The sequence below is a fragment of the Canis lupus genome, chromosome 26 (genome assembly GCF_048164855.1).
Source record: "Canis lupus baileyi chromosome 26, mCanLup2.hap1, whole genome shotgun sequence".
Lineage (NCBI taxonomy): Eukaryota > Metazoa > Chordata > Mammalia > Carnivora > Canidae > Canis > Canis lupus.
Genome location: NC_132863.1, coordinates 48,455,864 through 48,470,783, shown reverse-complemented (window position 1 = coordinate 48,470,783; position 14,920 = coordinate 48,455,864). Strand labels below are relative to the sequence as shown.

Here is a 14,920-nt window from a genome sequence, read left to right as displayed (position 1 = left end):
AAAACGGGGCCCCAAGGTCTGACTGCTTCGCACTCGCAGGCTCTGACCTGCTGCCCAAAGCTCCCCTCGAAGCTCCGTGTCTGCTGAGGAGGCAAAACAGGAAACGGCCAAAGACCACGACACATGACACATGACGAGGCACAGGGACTGGAGAGGGCAACTTCTCAGGGAAAGCCACACAGAAAGGGATTTGCAAGCTGGGTGTTGAGGGATGTGTAGGAGTTCAGCAAGTAAACAAGACGGCAAAGGAAGGGCCCTGTAAGTTGGGGAGCAGCATGGGCAGAGGCTTGGCTTGCAGCTGGATGAGCTAGCAGGGGGACGGGTCCTGGCCTGGGCGGGGCACCCGGCTCCCTCTGGAGGAGGAGCAGCTGCACAGAAGGGTGACGGGACCCTTTAGTATCAGGAAGTCATTTGTGGGGGGGAGGGGAGCTTGGGCAGGAGGGGGCACCTGGGCTTTGCAGTTTGGGCTGAGACGCCTTCTCTTTGGCTCAAGTAGGAGACATCTGTGAAGACCACCGGACGCTCCTCCACCCTGCGGGCCGCCGGGGCTGGTGAGTGAGGGTCTGCAGGGCATCCAGCCTGGGGGGGCCCCACCGCAGCCCCCACTCCCGCTGGTGAGCGGGCCCCAGCCCCAGACGCCCCGAGCGGCCGCCCAGCGCCGACGCCAGCAGGCTGCCCTGTGTGGTGTCCAGCCAGCGGGGAGGCTTTGAGAGACCAGGGTCTCGAGGCAGCTCGGCGGCGCCCTCACCCCCTCGGCCCCCGGCCCCCCCAACACACACATTCTCCCGGGAGAAGAGTCTCAGTCTTTCCATCCTAAGCCTAATCCTGGTCCATTTTACAGATTTGTGAATACAGCAGAAGCCCCCCGAGGTCGCCTCCCTTCGGGACCGTTTGCCTCCTGCGTTTGTTTTAATTACCTGGTTTAATTATTAGCTGTGTGACCTTGGGCACCTTCGCTAAGCTCCCTGGGACCTGGGAATAATACTGACGTCATCGACACCCCGGGGATGATGGCGGGAGGGTCAAGAGGAAACATCACAGGACAAAGCCCGGCGCCCACTGATGCTGGGATTCGCGCTCAAGGACCAGACTGGACTTTATTCCTGGTGCAAAGTACGCGCCCTCCCCCACGGCCCCTGCCCCATCCCAGGCTTGCGGTGGGGCTTCTCTTCTTCTCTGGACCGGTCTTTGGGGATAGGGGTGGGGTCTCCCTCGCCTCCCCTCCCTTCACCCCCAGGGGCATGGGGGGGCAGCCTCCTTCCACCGCCCCCCCACCCGCACTTTCTCCGTGAACGGGGCTCTGAGGGTAGGAGGAAGAGTGCGGGCTCAACCCACTTCGTGGTCCCCTAGCGCCGCAGAGGTCCCCTGGCAGTGTCCAGGACCCTAGTAGCACAGGGACACATCTCTGCCCTTAGGGGACCCACTTTGAAAGAGAGAAAGATCCACTGGCCAGGTCTAGAGAGGGGTGGGGCAAGGAGGGGCCCCTGGGCTCACACCCCAGAGGGTGGTGTGGGGAGAGCAGGGGCCACAGGAGCCCATCCTGGCAGGTGCATGGGGCTTCTGAAAGCCAGAGGAGTTGGGGTGCTGGGGGGGTGTGAGGGAGGGGCTGGGAACGGCAAGGGGGAAGCCCTATGGAAGTCCACCTGCCCCCCTGCCTACTGACTCCCTGGCAAGGCTTGTGGAGAGTCCGGGCCTTTCCCGCCACCTTCCAGCACAGCCCTTCCTGGGCAGCCCAGCCAGGTTCACACTGGGTGCCTGGACATGCACCCAGATCCCCGCCTGCTGCAGGCAGGGAGAGCGCAGGGAGAGCGACAGCCTCCCCCCCACCCAGCCCATTCCTGCAAAGGAAGACAGTTCACAGCCCCAAGCGCCCTGGCCAAGGGCCGCCTGGTTCGCACGCTGCCCAGCACTGTCCTGCCCAGCCCAGCAGGTCCCTCCGTATCTACGGTGCAGTCCCCTCAGAGAGCTTGGGGCCTCCTGAGGAGGCTTGGGGCATGGGTCAGCCAAGCCCCAGAGAGGCCCGGCTGCCACAGCCCTACCACCACGGGCCCACCCAGGGAGCGCCCGGGGGCACCTCCATGACCTCGGGGGGCCTCCCACCCATCGCACATTGCCGGTTCCTGGAAGCTCCTCTGGGCCCGGCTCCACAGCCACCAGCAGGGGCGACTAGTCCCACCTAGGCCGGCGGCAAGGAGCCCGCCCCAGGGCTGGCGCCGGGGAGTGCATCCAGGTATTCAGGTGGCGCAGCCTAGAGGCCCGACCACGCCCCCTCGCCGCCCCCACCTCCCTCCACGCTGGGATCGCCCAGGTTGCCCTGCTTGGTCGGAAACAGGAAGCCGTGGGGCTGCGGCTGCACTTGGGCATGGGGCGGCCCTCGTCCACCCGGTTGGAGCCCAGGGACACGGAGCGGGGCGGCCGGTGGAACCGGATCCGGCCCGGGCCCCGAGCGCACCGCCACGCGGGAGCGCGGCCACTGGCTCTCGGGCTCGTGCGCAGGAGACCGACCGGACACCGGGCAGCCTCGGAGCGAGCCGGGCCGGACAGGGACCCGCGAGTCCCCCGAGCGCACTAGGGACGTGTCAGCGTCCCAGCTCCCCGCTCCCTCAGGGCCGGGCCCCGTGTGCCCAGTGCCCGCGCCCTCCCCGCCCGCCCCGCGCAGGCCTGCTCGGGTCACGTGGCGCGGCCGCAGCCCCAGCGCTGACCCCGCGGGAGGGGAGGGAGCCAGGGAGGGAGGGAGGGGCGGCGGGGCGGGCCGGGGCGGCGCGGAGGGGCGGCGGGGCGCCCGGGATTCCCTGCGGAGCCGCGCGCACGGGCTCCCAGTCCGCAGCCCGCCCGCCCTCCGCGCCGCCCGGGAAGCTCCGCGGCCGGCGGGGGACCAGGCGAGTGGCCCGGCCGCCCCAGGGCTGCCCGCGCCCCCCGCACCCCTGCGCCCCCCGCCCCGCCGTCCACCCCGGCCCAGCGCGCGCCGCCCGGGCGCCCAGCAGCCGTGACCCCGACGCGGCCCTGTGCCCGCAGGTCCCCGCCGCGTCGGGGAGGATGTACCCGAGCCTGGCGCTGGCCCCGAGCCCCGGCCAGGCCGCCTACACCGACTCGGGCGCCTTCCTGCCCGCGCCGGCCGCCGGCTCCCCGGTGTTCGTGCCGCCCGCGCGCGTCCCCCCCATGCTGCCCTACCTGCCGCCGTGCGAGCCGGGCCCGCAGGCCCCGGGGCGAGGTGCGCACCCCGGCTGGGCGCAGGCGGCCGACTCGGCCCCCTTCGGGCCCGGCAGCCCGCCCCCGCCGGCCGCCCCGCCGCCCGCAGCCACCGCCTTCCCCTTCCCGCACAGCCCCTCGGGGCCCGGCGGCGGCGCGGGGGCCCGGGACGGGGGCGCCTACCAGGGCGCGCTGCTGGCCCGCGAGCAGTACCCGGCCCCGCTCGGGCGGCCCGTGGGCGCGTCCTACCCCGCCGCCTACCCGGCCTACGTGAGCCCCGAGGGGGCCCCGGCCTGGACCTCGGGACCCTTCGAAGGCAGCGTCCTGCACGGCCTGCAGAGCCGCCCGGCGGGCCTCCCCGGCCGCCGAGCCACCTTCGGTGAGTGCGAGACCGGGGCGCGGGCCCCACCGGTGCAAACCCGCACCCCACGAAGCTCGGCCCTGGGGAGGGCTCTCCCGCCGCCAGGCCCAGCGGCCAGGCCCGGGACTCGGGACTCGGGACTCGGGGGCTGAGATGAAAACGCGCGGCCTGAGCTCTTCTGCACGTTGGTAAGAAAGCGTTTCTACGTTTCGTTCATCTGAGCCCAGCGTTCTGGGCCGTCCCAACTACAGGCTACCTCTTAAACCCTCTTCTGAGGTTTTGGAGGGGATTTTTACAAAATTCAAAACACGGGCTTATCTAAGTAAGCCCCCGCGGGGTCACCTCTGTCCTAGAATGTTTACATATTCTAATTTGAGACCTGGTTTCAATTGCTCCCCTGGGGTATAAACTTGGATAATGGATCCGGGCCTGTAAGGCAGAGATTTGCTGGCACCGGGGACTCTCTCACCCCTGCAGCCAAACACCAAGAGCCAAGCCTGTGTGTGCTGCCAGAAGCGACCAGGTCCCACTCCGCAGGCGGAGGAGCCCTCGCTGGCCCACGGTCCAGCGGCCTTTGGTCCCCACTGGCTCCTCTGCGCAGGAAGCGGGAACCCCCGCCTCCTCCACTCCCTGCCCCCAATGGAGCCCAGGGCAGCCCCACCAGAGCCCAGGGCAGCCCCACGGGGATCGGCCCCCAGGGATCAACCCCCAGGACGCCCGGCCCAGCCTGGAGGGAGCCGGGAGTGGCCGCCTCCCTGAGCAGCCCCAAGTGCGCAACACGGCCCAGCTGCACTGTTGTTTTGGGGGGACGGTGGCTGCCCCACAGTGAAGCTGACGGTGAGGGCGCCGTGTCCCCTGTGGGATGTCACCGTCCACTCAGCCTCACCACCACTGCCCCATGTGAACAAGGCCCCTCTGCGGCCTCCCTCTCCTGGCGCCGCGACCAGGCCTCCCCGGGGATCAAAGTGACACCCCGTGGGGGGGGGACGATTCCCTGCTGTGCAATCTGAGCTTTGATTTATTAACCTTCCCCCAACCCACAAAGGCAACGCTAACCGGTGTCTTTTAATCTGTCCTGAACTTCATTGTATGTAAATTTAAGACGTAGAATAAAATTAGATAAAATAAATTTTAAAGTAAAACAAATTCAAGGCGCACACAGTGCAGGGCAAAGGCCGCGCTTGCTGTGGGCGGTGGGAAGCCAGAGCCTCGGCCCACGAGCTGCCCGTCCCCGTAGTGTCGGACTTTCTGGAAGAGCTCCCCGGCGAGGGTCGCGAGTGTGTCAACTGCGGGGCGCTGTCCACACCGCTGTGGCGTCGCGACGGCACCGGCCACTACCTGTGCAACGCCTGCGGCCTCTACCACAAGATGAACGGCGTCAACCGGCCGCTCGTGCGCCCGCAGAAGCGCCTGGTGAGTGCCCGCCTGGCTGGGCGGCTGGAGTCCGGGTGGCGGGGGTGCAGGAACCTGAGGTGCAGAACCGAGAAGTGCGGAACCGGAACCGGGTCGGGAGTGCTCTGGGCAGCTGGGAGGCCCCGGCCCTACAGCAGGACCGCCACCTGGGTCCCAGCCGGCCTGCTGGGGCTTGACCCTGGGGCTCCGAGCGGGGCGGGGCGCGGGTGACTTGGCCCAGGCCTGGGGCCGACGGGGAAGGTGGCCGCTGGGTGCGCTTTGTCAGAGGACATTGAAATCCTCCGCAGGAGGAGCCCTGGCCTCCCTCCCTCTCGGGGAGCATTTTCCACCCGCTACCAGGCCGTGGGGGCTGAGACTTGTTTTCACTTTTGGTTTTACTGCTGTGTGGCCGGGTACACAGCAGGGGACAGGGACTCCGCTTTTGCCCCCAACAGGGCGGGGTCCCCAAAGCTGCATAAAGGTTTGTAGTGACTTAGTTCTACACCATCCTACAGGCCAACTCGGATGCGCCTGCGGTCCTGTACGGGGTAGGGCCTGCCTTTGTTTGCGTGGCCCTGGGGTCCGAGGTCTGGGCACGGCTGTTTCTCAGGGAGCCTAGCCTTCTGGTCCAATGCTTGTGTGAGCCGGTTCCGGCCAGTTCTGGTGCCTGGGACCAGTGGGGGGCCAAGGTGGGGGCTGGCGCCGGGCTGCCCCTGCGGATGCTGTTCCGGCTGCGTGGCGCTCGGGAGCCGGCCTTTACTGTGAACCCAGCGGCTGGGCTGTAGGAGCCCCCGACCAGGTCCCCCCGACTTCCCTCCACCCACGCTGTGCCTCCTGGAAGGCGGGTACCTCAGAATCCATATCACCCCCTCACTTTTCTCCCTGCCCCTGTGATCATGGCCCCCGGCCTGAGGCTCTGCGGCAGCGGCTTGGCGTCTGAGGTGGCCTCACTGATAGGGAGACTGAGGCTAGGGCGCCCGGGGGCTCCGTGGGTGAGCGTCTGACTCTTGTTTCGGCTCAGGTCGTGCATGATCTCAGGTCGTGGGATCGAGCCCAGGTCAGCCCTGCGCTCGGCGTGGAGTCGGCCTGGGGCTCTCCCCCCCGCCCCGCCCCTAACCCTGCCCCACGCCCTCTCCCCCCCCATAAGAATAAACCATTCTTTAGAAAAATGGAAATTGAGGCTAAGAGTGACCATGTCCTGGAGGACACAACCCCACCCCCACCCCGGGGTCCCCTCCCTGCTCCATCCATCCTCCCCAGCGGGGTCGCACCCCTCCCAGCGCTCACCTCCCAGCAGAAGTTCCTGCCCTGGGGGCCCAGCAGACGGAGGTCACCATCTAGGCATCAGGACGATGACCCCGGGGCTCACAGACGCTCAGAGGGCACGCGGTCCGTCCAGGACTGTCTGCCCCGGGCTCCTGTGTGCCCCCCGCCCGCCAGGAGCCTGCTGTCCCTGCCCAGGCCCCTGCACACGCCGTCCCCGTGCTCTGTTGTACAGATTCGGCGGGGCGCGTACATGGGCCTTGGCCACCTCTGCGGACTGGTCTGGGGACAAGGGATAATTCGCTGTAAGGATGCCTCCTGGGGTGAAGAATGTCCCCGAGGCCACAGGCCTCAGAGGGTGGGCAGCCTGGTCACCCGTGTGCCTAGGCCCGTGCAGCTCTGAGTGGGGAACGTGTTTGCCAAGCGGGGCTGGGGGTCGGGGGGTGTTCCTGTAGCCGTCCTGCTCCCGCCGGTCCTCGAGCAGGCTCTGATTTGTGTCTGGGTTCCTGCCTGGCACCCAGGGAGGGTGGCCCACTGCTTCCCCGTGCTCCCCCGGAAACGTGGAGGTTGTCGGAGCGTGCTGGGACCAGAGCCGGGCCCACAGGGCTCCGGACACAGGGGACTGGCCCGTGGCCCCAGCCTTGGCCCCACCAGTGCCTCACGCCCCCTCGCGTGTGGCCAGAACTAATGCCCCGGGACAGAACCGTCCTAACCTTCTAAATGATTACAAGTGTCCTAGAAGCTTGTCACCAAGAATGGAGGAATGTGACAGTAACAAGCACGTGTGTCCCCCCCCCCATGGGAGCCCTGTCCCTTCTGCCCTGGGCCTGCCGCCTGCATCCTCAGGCCCCTCGAACCTTTGACCTGAGGCTTCTGTCACCGGGGACAGTGGGGTAGCTGCGGTGGTCCTGCCGGGCTGACCAGGTCCCCTAGAGCCACCCCCCATCCCCCCGAACGTCAGAGCCCCGCGGCCAAGGCCGGGGGACCGCTGGCGCCAGCTCCGGGAAGCAGCCGGTGCCACGTGGGGCCCAGCATCCTTCGCCCAGCAAATCCGGACCTTGGTGAGGACCCTGGGTTTTCCTTCCTGCACGGCCCGCCGCGTGGACTCGTCCCTTGGCACTTGTCCCTTGAACCCCAGGGCACACACGTGTCCCCCACATGTCCTTTCCCAAGGCATGGAGGACCCGCTTAGCGTCGGGCCACGTCCTGCTGCTCTGCTGCTTGGGAGCCGAGGCGCTTACTTGCAGAACTGCTTCTCCCCGTGCGCTCGCCTCACCCCTGCAGGCCGGCCACCCCGCTGCGGCGTGGGCCCCCCGCCAGCCCCGCCCCGGCTCCGCACTGCCCACCGCCCATGTCTTCACTTGAACCCGAGGCCTGCGGGCCTGGAGCTCAGGGCAGCTCAGCTGCGAGCAGGCTTTGAAGTTTAACTTCGTTTGAAAAGAACAGACCAAAAGAGAAAAACAAAATTCAGCCAAGGGAGGCCTGGCAGCTAGGAGGCCCCGGGAGGCCAGGCCCCGCCGCTTGTCCCAGGCCGTGAGGAAGGACAGCCGAGGCGGGGAGGGCCGGCCCGGGGGACGCGTCCCGGGTGTGCTCGGCGCTCAGCGGAGGGAGGCCCTCTGTCCGCGCCGGAGCCTCTGCCCGCCGTGTCCCATCGGCCGGAGGAGAGGGAAATATAAACCAGCAAATGCTTTGAAATCTTTTTCTAGGTCTTATTTTCTCCCGTTTTCTTAGTTTTAATTTATGCTTTCTAAAAAATAATTCACTCCTAATCCGGGTTCCAGAATCCCCCCCCCTCCCCAGGTGCGGCGTGCGGGTGAGTGAGCTCCTGGGGCTGCTTCCCCGCATGCACGTGGCATGTCGTGTCTCGGGCTCTCCTTCTTCTGAGACGCTGCTCTGCTCGGGAGCTGTGGGGGACGCTGGGGGAGAGCGCAGCCAGCCTGAGGGTGTGTGCTGGGGGTGGGCACGTTTCTGTAGGAAGGACTCGGTGTGAAGGGGCTGTGGCCCATGGGAAGGCCACGGCCCTCCTACCTTCCACTACGGTGCGGGTTTGGTGCGACAGCAGTGTGAGCCCTAAGGGAGCAAAGATCGGTAAGAACGCCTGAGGGTCCCAGCCGGATGCGCCGCAGGAGGTGGGACCTCACCGGCTAAAATACAAGACACCCCAGTAAGTGTGACTTTCAGACAAACGGCAACTGGCACCTTGACGTCCGTCCCACGTGCTGCAGGAACACGTGCTCTAGAGCACTTGCTGCTCGTCCAAAGTTTGCATCTGTGCATCCTGATGCCTGGGGCGGGTCCCACGGCCTCCTACCCCTTTAGGAAAGGGGATGGATGGGGAGTGGGGGCAGGGACCCCGCCTCACGCTGGACGGTGGGCTCCAGGAGGGCAGGGGGCACCCCCCGTGTGCATAGCTTCTGGCACCCGAGGGACAGGTGGGACAGCGGGATGGGACAGGGAGGGGACACTCAAATCACGTCCAGTGAAAGCAGCCGCTTGCTAGGCAAGGTCAGGCTGGGACCTGTTGACTCTGGGTCCGGTGCTCCCACTCTGAGCATGCTCTGTCTGGGTCTGGCCGGGGCTGCAGCCACCACTCCCCTTCCGGCTCTGCTGGGCTCCCGGCTGGCCGCCAGCTTCGTCCACTCTGGCTCGTGCACGAGTCCCAGCCCCGCGTACCCCTGGGGGACCGCTGGAGATCCTGGCTGGACATCAGGACCAGGTCTCCCCAGCCAGGCCCAGAGGCTTGGCCCTGTGTTCTCCTCGAGCCTCCGCGGCCTCATCCCTGTCCTGCCTTTTGGCCCTTTTGTCCTGGAGCCTGGGACATAGTCCTGCCTGGAGCCCGGAGGCCAGGCCTTCCGTTAAACAGGGCAAAATTCTCTGGAGCAGGGGCAGCCGCCCGCCCGCAGCTGGAAGTGGAGGGGAGGGGAGGGGAGGGGAGGGCGGGGAGGCTTTGAGCTTTCTTGGGAATGGCTGGGCAGAGGGCTTGAGACCCACTCCCGCCCCTCCTCCCGGGCCATTCCCGGGGGCAGGCCTGTGCCCTCGCCCTGCTGACCGCAGCCTGCGGGAACACGGTGGGCAGGAGACGGTGGGCAAGGCTGGCCTCGCTCAGCCACTGCAGGAGGAGGGATACAAGAGACTGTTGAGAGAGAGGGAAGCTGAGGCCAGTCCGTGTCTGTCACTCCCAACCCAGGACACCGTCCTTTTGCGGTTGCGTATCCCCCGCCCCCCACCCCGCTCTGTCGGGAGAATACCAGGAGGACACGCGTCCCCTGGGGTCCTCACGGGCTCCAGTCCTGCCACCCAAACACCAGATCGGATGTGGCCTGGCCTGACCCCGGCTGCCACGGGAAGGTGGTCAGAGACCCTGCATCACACCCTGTGGGGCCCCCAGGGACCTGCCCGGGGGGTTCAGTGACGTGGAGGAAAGGGTTGGGCCGGTTTGGGGGCACTGGAGGGCCGGGCCTGGGGATGAGAACAAGGCAGTAGTGCTCCCCGAAGATACAGCCTGGGGGGCCGGGGGCGGAGCTGCCAGCTGGCTGTGTTGAGGGCACCGGGAAGGGCTTGGGGTCCGAGGGGCCTGGGGGCCTGCGCCCAGCACGCGCGTCTAGAGCTCCCAGCGTGCAGGTGACCTGGCCCTCCGACGCGGAGGTGGGCTGGGCTCGGCAGCTCACGGAATCCTGAGCCGGGGCAGGGCCCCTTCCCGGGCCTGTGGGGTCCAAATTCCTGAGCCCCAAGCACCCTGCTGGCTCAGGACCCCCCGGAGCTGCTGCTGTCTGGACCTCACCAGGCTCTCCCATGCAGAGGTCTGGGGCCCCTGGTCAGATGGACCTGCAGAATCGGGGGTCAGTCCTGCAGGGAGACGCCGGGGCCTCAGGAAGGTTCCGGATGGGTTGATCTTGCTCTGCCCTGCGACACCGTGGCCAGCACCAGGGAGGTGCAGGCAGGCGACCCTGGGCCCTCAGCCCACCACCCACTGCTTGAGCTGAGCACGCGCTCCAGATCCTGTCTTGGAAGGCGGGCGCCCCGCGGGACCAACAGGTCTCCTGCAGGTGCAGCCTGGGCCTGAGGTCCCGGGGGACCCTGGGCCCGGGGGAGCTGCTCCGTCCTCGCAAGCCGGGGCGAGGGCCCAGCGTCGGCAGCTGAGGGGAGATGGTAACAGAAAAGCAGCTGCTCTCCTGCCGTGGGTTCTTCCTGAGGACCTGCCCCAGCAGGTGGGGCTGTTCTCACGCCCTTTATACTGAGGGGGACACTGAGGCCCAGACAGGGACTATCCCGGGGCTCAGAGTACGTGTGGTCAAAGCTGCGAGGAATGGAGACGGTCCCTGCCCAGGGCAGACCTCACCACCTCGGTGCCCCAGCGCCTTCTCGCCCTGCCCCACGTGCCCCGGGCCTGGCCGCCGGTCAGTCCTGAGTCCGGCTCGCATCCCTCCTGGGCCGTGGTGCGGAGGCCCCCCCCTCGCTAATGCCGGCGTCCCCCGTCCACAGTCCTCGTCCCGCCGAGCCGGCCTCTGTTGCACCAACTGCCACACGACCACCACCACGCTGTGGCGGCGCAACGCGGACGGGGAGCCGGTGTGCAATGCCTGTGGCCTCTACATGAAGCTGCACGGGGTGAGTGGACACGGTGGGCGCAGGGAGCGGACCCCCGCTGGTCAGTGGGGGGTAGAAATGGGGTACTGGGGGGCAGGAGACAGACAGCGTGGGGCCCCACTGAGGCTCCTTCAGGGCTGACGGGGCAAGGGGCCCAGGGGTGAGCAGGGACAGGACCTGCCACCCGCCCCTACCCGCCCCTGCCTGCTCCTCCCAGGTGCCGCGGCCCCTGGCGATGAAGAAGGAAAGTATCCAGACGCGGAAACGGAAACCCAAGAGCGTTGTGAAGACCAAGAGCAACTCAGGTGCATGGGGCCGGGGCCTGTTGCTGTGCCAGGCGGGAGCCCCATCCCCAGCCCTCCTGGGGGTGCACATTCGCCCCATGGAGTCACCTAGAGTGTCTCAGATGCTCCATTAGACGGTTCCATGTCTGGCTCAAGCACCGTGCTCCTGACTGCGCCCTGGTGGCGCCTGGCGGGGGGGAAGGCCCGGGTGCCGTGGGGCAGGAGGGCAGGTTGAGGGGGCCCCACCCTGTCCCTCCATTAAGTGACCCGCGTGGCGGGGCCTGGCGGCTTCTGTAAATGCCCCCCCTTCCAGGAGGCCTGGGGAACGGCACAGCCTCGCCGCCCTCTGTCCTGGACCCTGAGAGCCCAGCGGCTACCTTGAAACCCAAACCCAGCCTGGCATCCCCTTCGTGCCCCGGGTCCAGCATCACCTCCCAGGTAAGGCAGGTGGGATGGGGTGGGGTGCCCAGGGTGGCTCCTGGGTGCGTCCTAAGGGAGCCCCGACTCCCCAACCCGGTCGCACCCCGTCCCAATCCCCGGGGGCCTCCCCCAGGAGCTCAGGGCTGGGCACACAGGTGAGCACGGGTACCAGCAGCTGGGCCGTGGTGGGTGTCAGGCTTCCAGCTTCGTGTGTCATCCTGCCGATGGCGAGGAGCCCCCACCCCACTCCAGGGCCCTCGGAGGCCCAGGGGTAACCTGGCCGGGTCGTGAGGGCTCCTTGCCGCCATCCTGCATTCCCCGGGCGTCTCCATTCTCCCTGCAGGCCCCTGGTCCCGTGGACAACCCCCTGGCCCCCAGCCACTTGGAGTTCAAGTTCGAGCCCGAGGACTTTGCTTTCCCCTCCGCAGCCCTGGGGCCCCAGGCTGGCCTGGGTGGGACCCTGCGCCAGGAGGCCTGGTGTGCGCTGGCCTTGGCCTAGGTCCTCGGGCACCTGCGGCCCCTTGGGCTGCCTGTGCAGCCCCCGCGCAGCAGAGAGAGGCCACCAGGCCTGCAGAGACGGGCCAGCGGGACCGGGGGCGCCGGGTACCTGTGTACAGACAGCCGTCAGGCCCCAGAGCGGGAGGAAGGCTAAGGGGAAGCGCCTGGGCCCCCACCGTGGACAGCAGGGGACGCCCCAGCGGCGCTGCCAGGCTCTGACCGGGCCACTCCGGCCAGGGCTGACCCGGGGCCCCCGCCGCCACCTCGAGCTCTCTGGTCAACATTTGCCATCACCGTGTCTACAAGTTGCTGCAGTTGGAACAGCCCCAGCCCCCCGGAGCACGACCGGGATGGCCGAGGCCAGGCAGGCAGCGTGAATGAGGGGACCTCCTCAAGCCTCACTCAGGATCCGTCCCTCTCTCACGTTCGATGGATGCAGCCACGCGCCGAGAATGCCCCCGCCCGTGCGTAAAGGACTGCCTGGGACAGATGTGCAGGTCGTGCGCCGTAGCAGGACGCCACCCCAGGGACAAGCCGTTCACACCGTAGTCATCCTCTACCTGCATGTTTATTTGGGTGGTTTTCCCGGAGGGGGCACTAGGGGGGCCTCATGCTGACCGAAGCTGCATATTGTGACCGTTTCTGACAGGCAGGGTAAAGGACCTGGGGCCCCGTGCTGACCCCACAGGCACTGTCGGGGCCGGCGGTGGGGTGACCCCACGTCCTGGCTCACCTGGGATCACCCCAGCTTAGTTCGTTGTCCCAGCGGAATTGTTACTAACCCCCGTCTACCTGCGGAACCCCCCCCACCCCCGGTTGGTGCTCTGGAGGGTGACAGCTCCGCCCCGGGGAGCCCGATGACCTGGCCGGGAGTAGCTGGGCAGTGGGAGGGGACTCGGCAGCGTCCTGGCTTCTGATGTAAAGCCCGGGAGCCGCAGCTGGGACGGCTGTGCCCCCGCCCGCGTGGGGCCCCCCTGCCTGGAGCGCGTTCCCCGGACGAGTCCGTCCGCCCTGAGGTGGCACCTCCCGTTCAAGCAGCACAATTTCCGAGTGATCTTGTCTTGTTTTTTTCAAAGACAAACGATGCCTTAAGAAAACAAATGTAAAATAAAGACTTTGACCTTGCATTTCGTTTTGCCAAGTGCCTGTGGGGTTTCCCAGCCATCCCCGCCACCACCGCTCCCTTGGGTGTCTCCACACGTGGCTCTGCTGGGCCTCACTGGACACTCGAGTCACCCAGGAGGCCCTTAAACACGGTGGCGTTGAGGTCACCTGCCAGCACGGGCAGGGGAGGGACAGGGGGCCACCTGGGGCCGCACTTGGAGGAACAGGTGGACGGGGCCTCAAGGCCGCACCTGCCCGTCCTGCCGTGCTGGCCTGCGATGAGCCACGGGGAGCGAGCCCGGCTTTGGGGCACTGGGTTCCGCCCGACACCGCCTGGCTGCCTGCTGACCCACGGTGAGCAGCACGAGACCCACCCAGGGACACGGGGACATGGGCATGGGTCAGGCCCCCCGCAGGCCGGGTGAAGCCGCCACCCACCCTCTGGCGTCCACAGAAAGCCACCAGCACAGCGCGTTGGTCCCGGCTATGAATCCGGGTCCCCTCGCGTAGCTACAGCAGGGGCCGCCCAGGTCTGGGGACCCGATGGGCCAGTTTCGTGCAGAACCTTGGGGCCCGGGAGCCTGCGTGGTGGCCAGCGCCCCAGGTCCCTGCAGAGCCACACGGGGAGCCCCGGGGCCGGGACTGGGCTGCAGAGGAAGGTCCCCGGGGCAGCGGCCCGGCCAGCACAGTCAGGAAGCAGACCAGGCAGGAGACGGGGCAACAGATGGCACCTGCAGGGCTTGTGCCCGTGAGTGGACGAGGTGGACGCGGCCTGGACGTGACACCCCCGGCACGGGGTGGGGACAACCCGCTGCCGCCTCGTCCCCATGCCCACCGACCCTGCTGCCTTTCCCGGGAGACCACTCACGAGTGAGCCAGGGAGGGCAATGCCCCCTTCCCATCCGGCCCCACCTGAGACCCAGGTCATTACTTTGAGACAACCTAGTGGCAGTGCCCGCCTCCCGCTGTGCAGCCCTGAGCAGCTCTGTGGAGGGCAGTGTCGTCCCCCTGCCCCTCCGGGCCCACCTCAAAGGCACCGCCAGACCTGCCTTTCCTCGGGCACCCCAACTCCAGGCCCCGAGTGACGGAGACGGCGGCAGGCCGCAGAGCGCCCTCGAGGACCGCACGGGGCACGCAGCCCCTCCCCTGGGCCTGCACCGTGTCCCGCCCTGTCCATCCCGTCACGTGGCCTTCGCCCTGCAAGGGGGCTGCTGAGGGACACCAGGGCCCAGGAGGTGGCACAAAGCACCTGGCCACGCGGGGCCCACACGGGGACCTGGGCAAGGAGGGGACGACGGCACAGCACCATCATACAGGAAGTTATCTCCTGGGAGCCCGCGGCCTCTGTCGGAGCCTCGGTTTCCCCATCTGTAGATGGAGGAGGAGGCCACGTGCCTCTGGCCGGGTCTGCAATGCACACACATGCAGCCGGTCAGGGTCTGGAGGTGTCCTGGAAGCTCTACGCAATCCAAGGGGCCTTCCCGGAGGCGTCCACCGTAGGGCAGGGAGGGTCCCCACGGAGCAGAGGAGGGGCTGCATGCCGCGGCCCCCGGGCGTCCTGTCCGTGAAGAGGGTCCTTGACAGGAGGGGACGATTTGACGGAGACGGAAGGAAGAAGCCATCATGTGCCGCGCCCAGGAAGGGGGAGGCCGGGCGCCACCGCTGGGCATGGGTGTCCCGCTAATTTAAGCCTTTCTGCCCCTGCTCCTCAGGGCGGAAGCTGTCAGGACCGGAAGGAGGCCTCATATAGCTCCGGCACCCCTTCCTGCAGCCTTCCTCCCGCCAACCCCCCCGCCCCGGCTCCACCCGGCCGGCGGCCACA

General features: G+C 67.6%; 1 protein-coding gene across 1 annotated transcript; it reads left to right on the top strand.

Moving 5' to 3' along the window:
* The first annotated feature begins 3,021 nt into the window (after nucleotides 1-3,021).
* Nucleotides 3,022-13,121, top strand: GATA5 (GATA binding protein 5). Its single transcript, XM_072801693.1, has 6 exons — nucleotides 3,022-3,568; nucleotides 4,788-4,963; nucleotides 10,688-10,813; nucleotides 11,010-11,097; nucleotides 11,390-11,514; nucleotides 11,840-13,121. Exons 1-6 carry the CDS (start codon nucleotides 3,037-3,039, stop codon nucleotides 11,993-11,995), a joined length of 1,203 nt encoding a protein of 400 aa, XP_072657794.1. The 5' UTR covers nucleotides 3,022-3,036; the 3' UTR covers nucleotides 11,996-13,121.
* The last annotated feature ends 1,799 nt before the right edge of the window (nucleotides 13,122-14,920 follow it).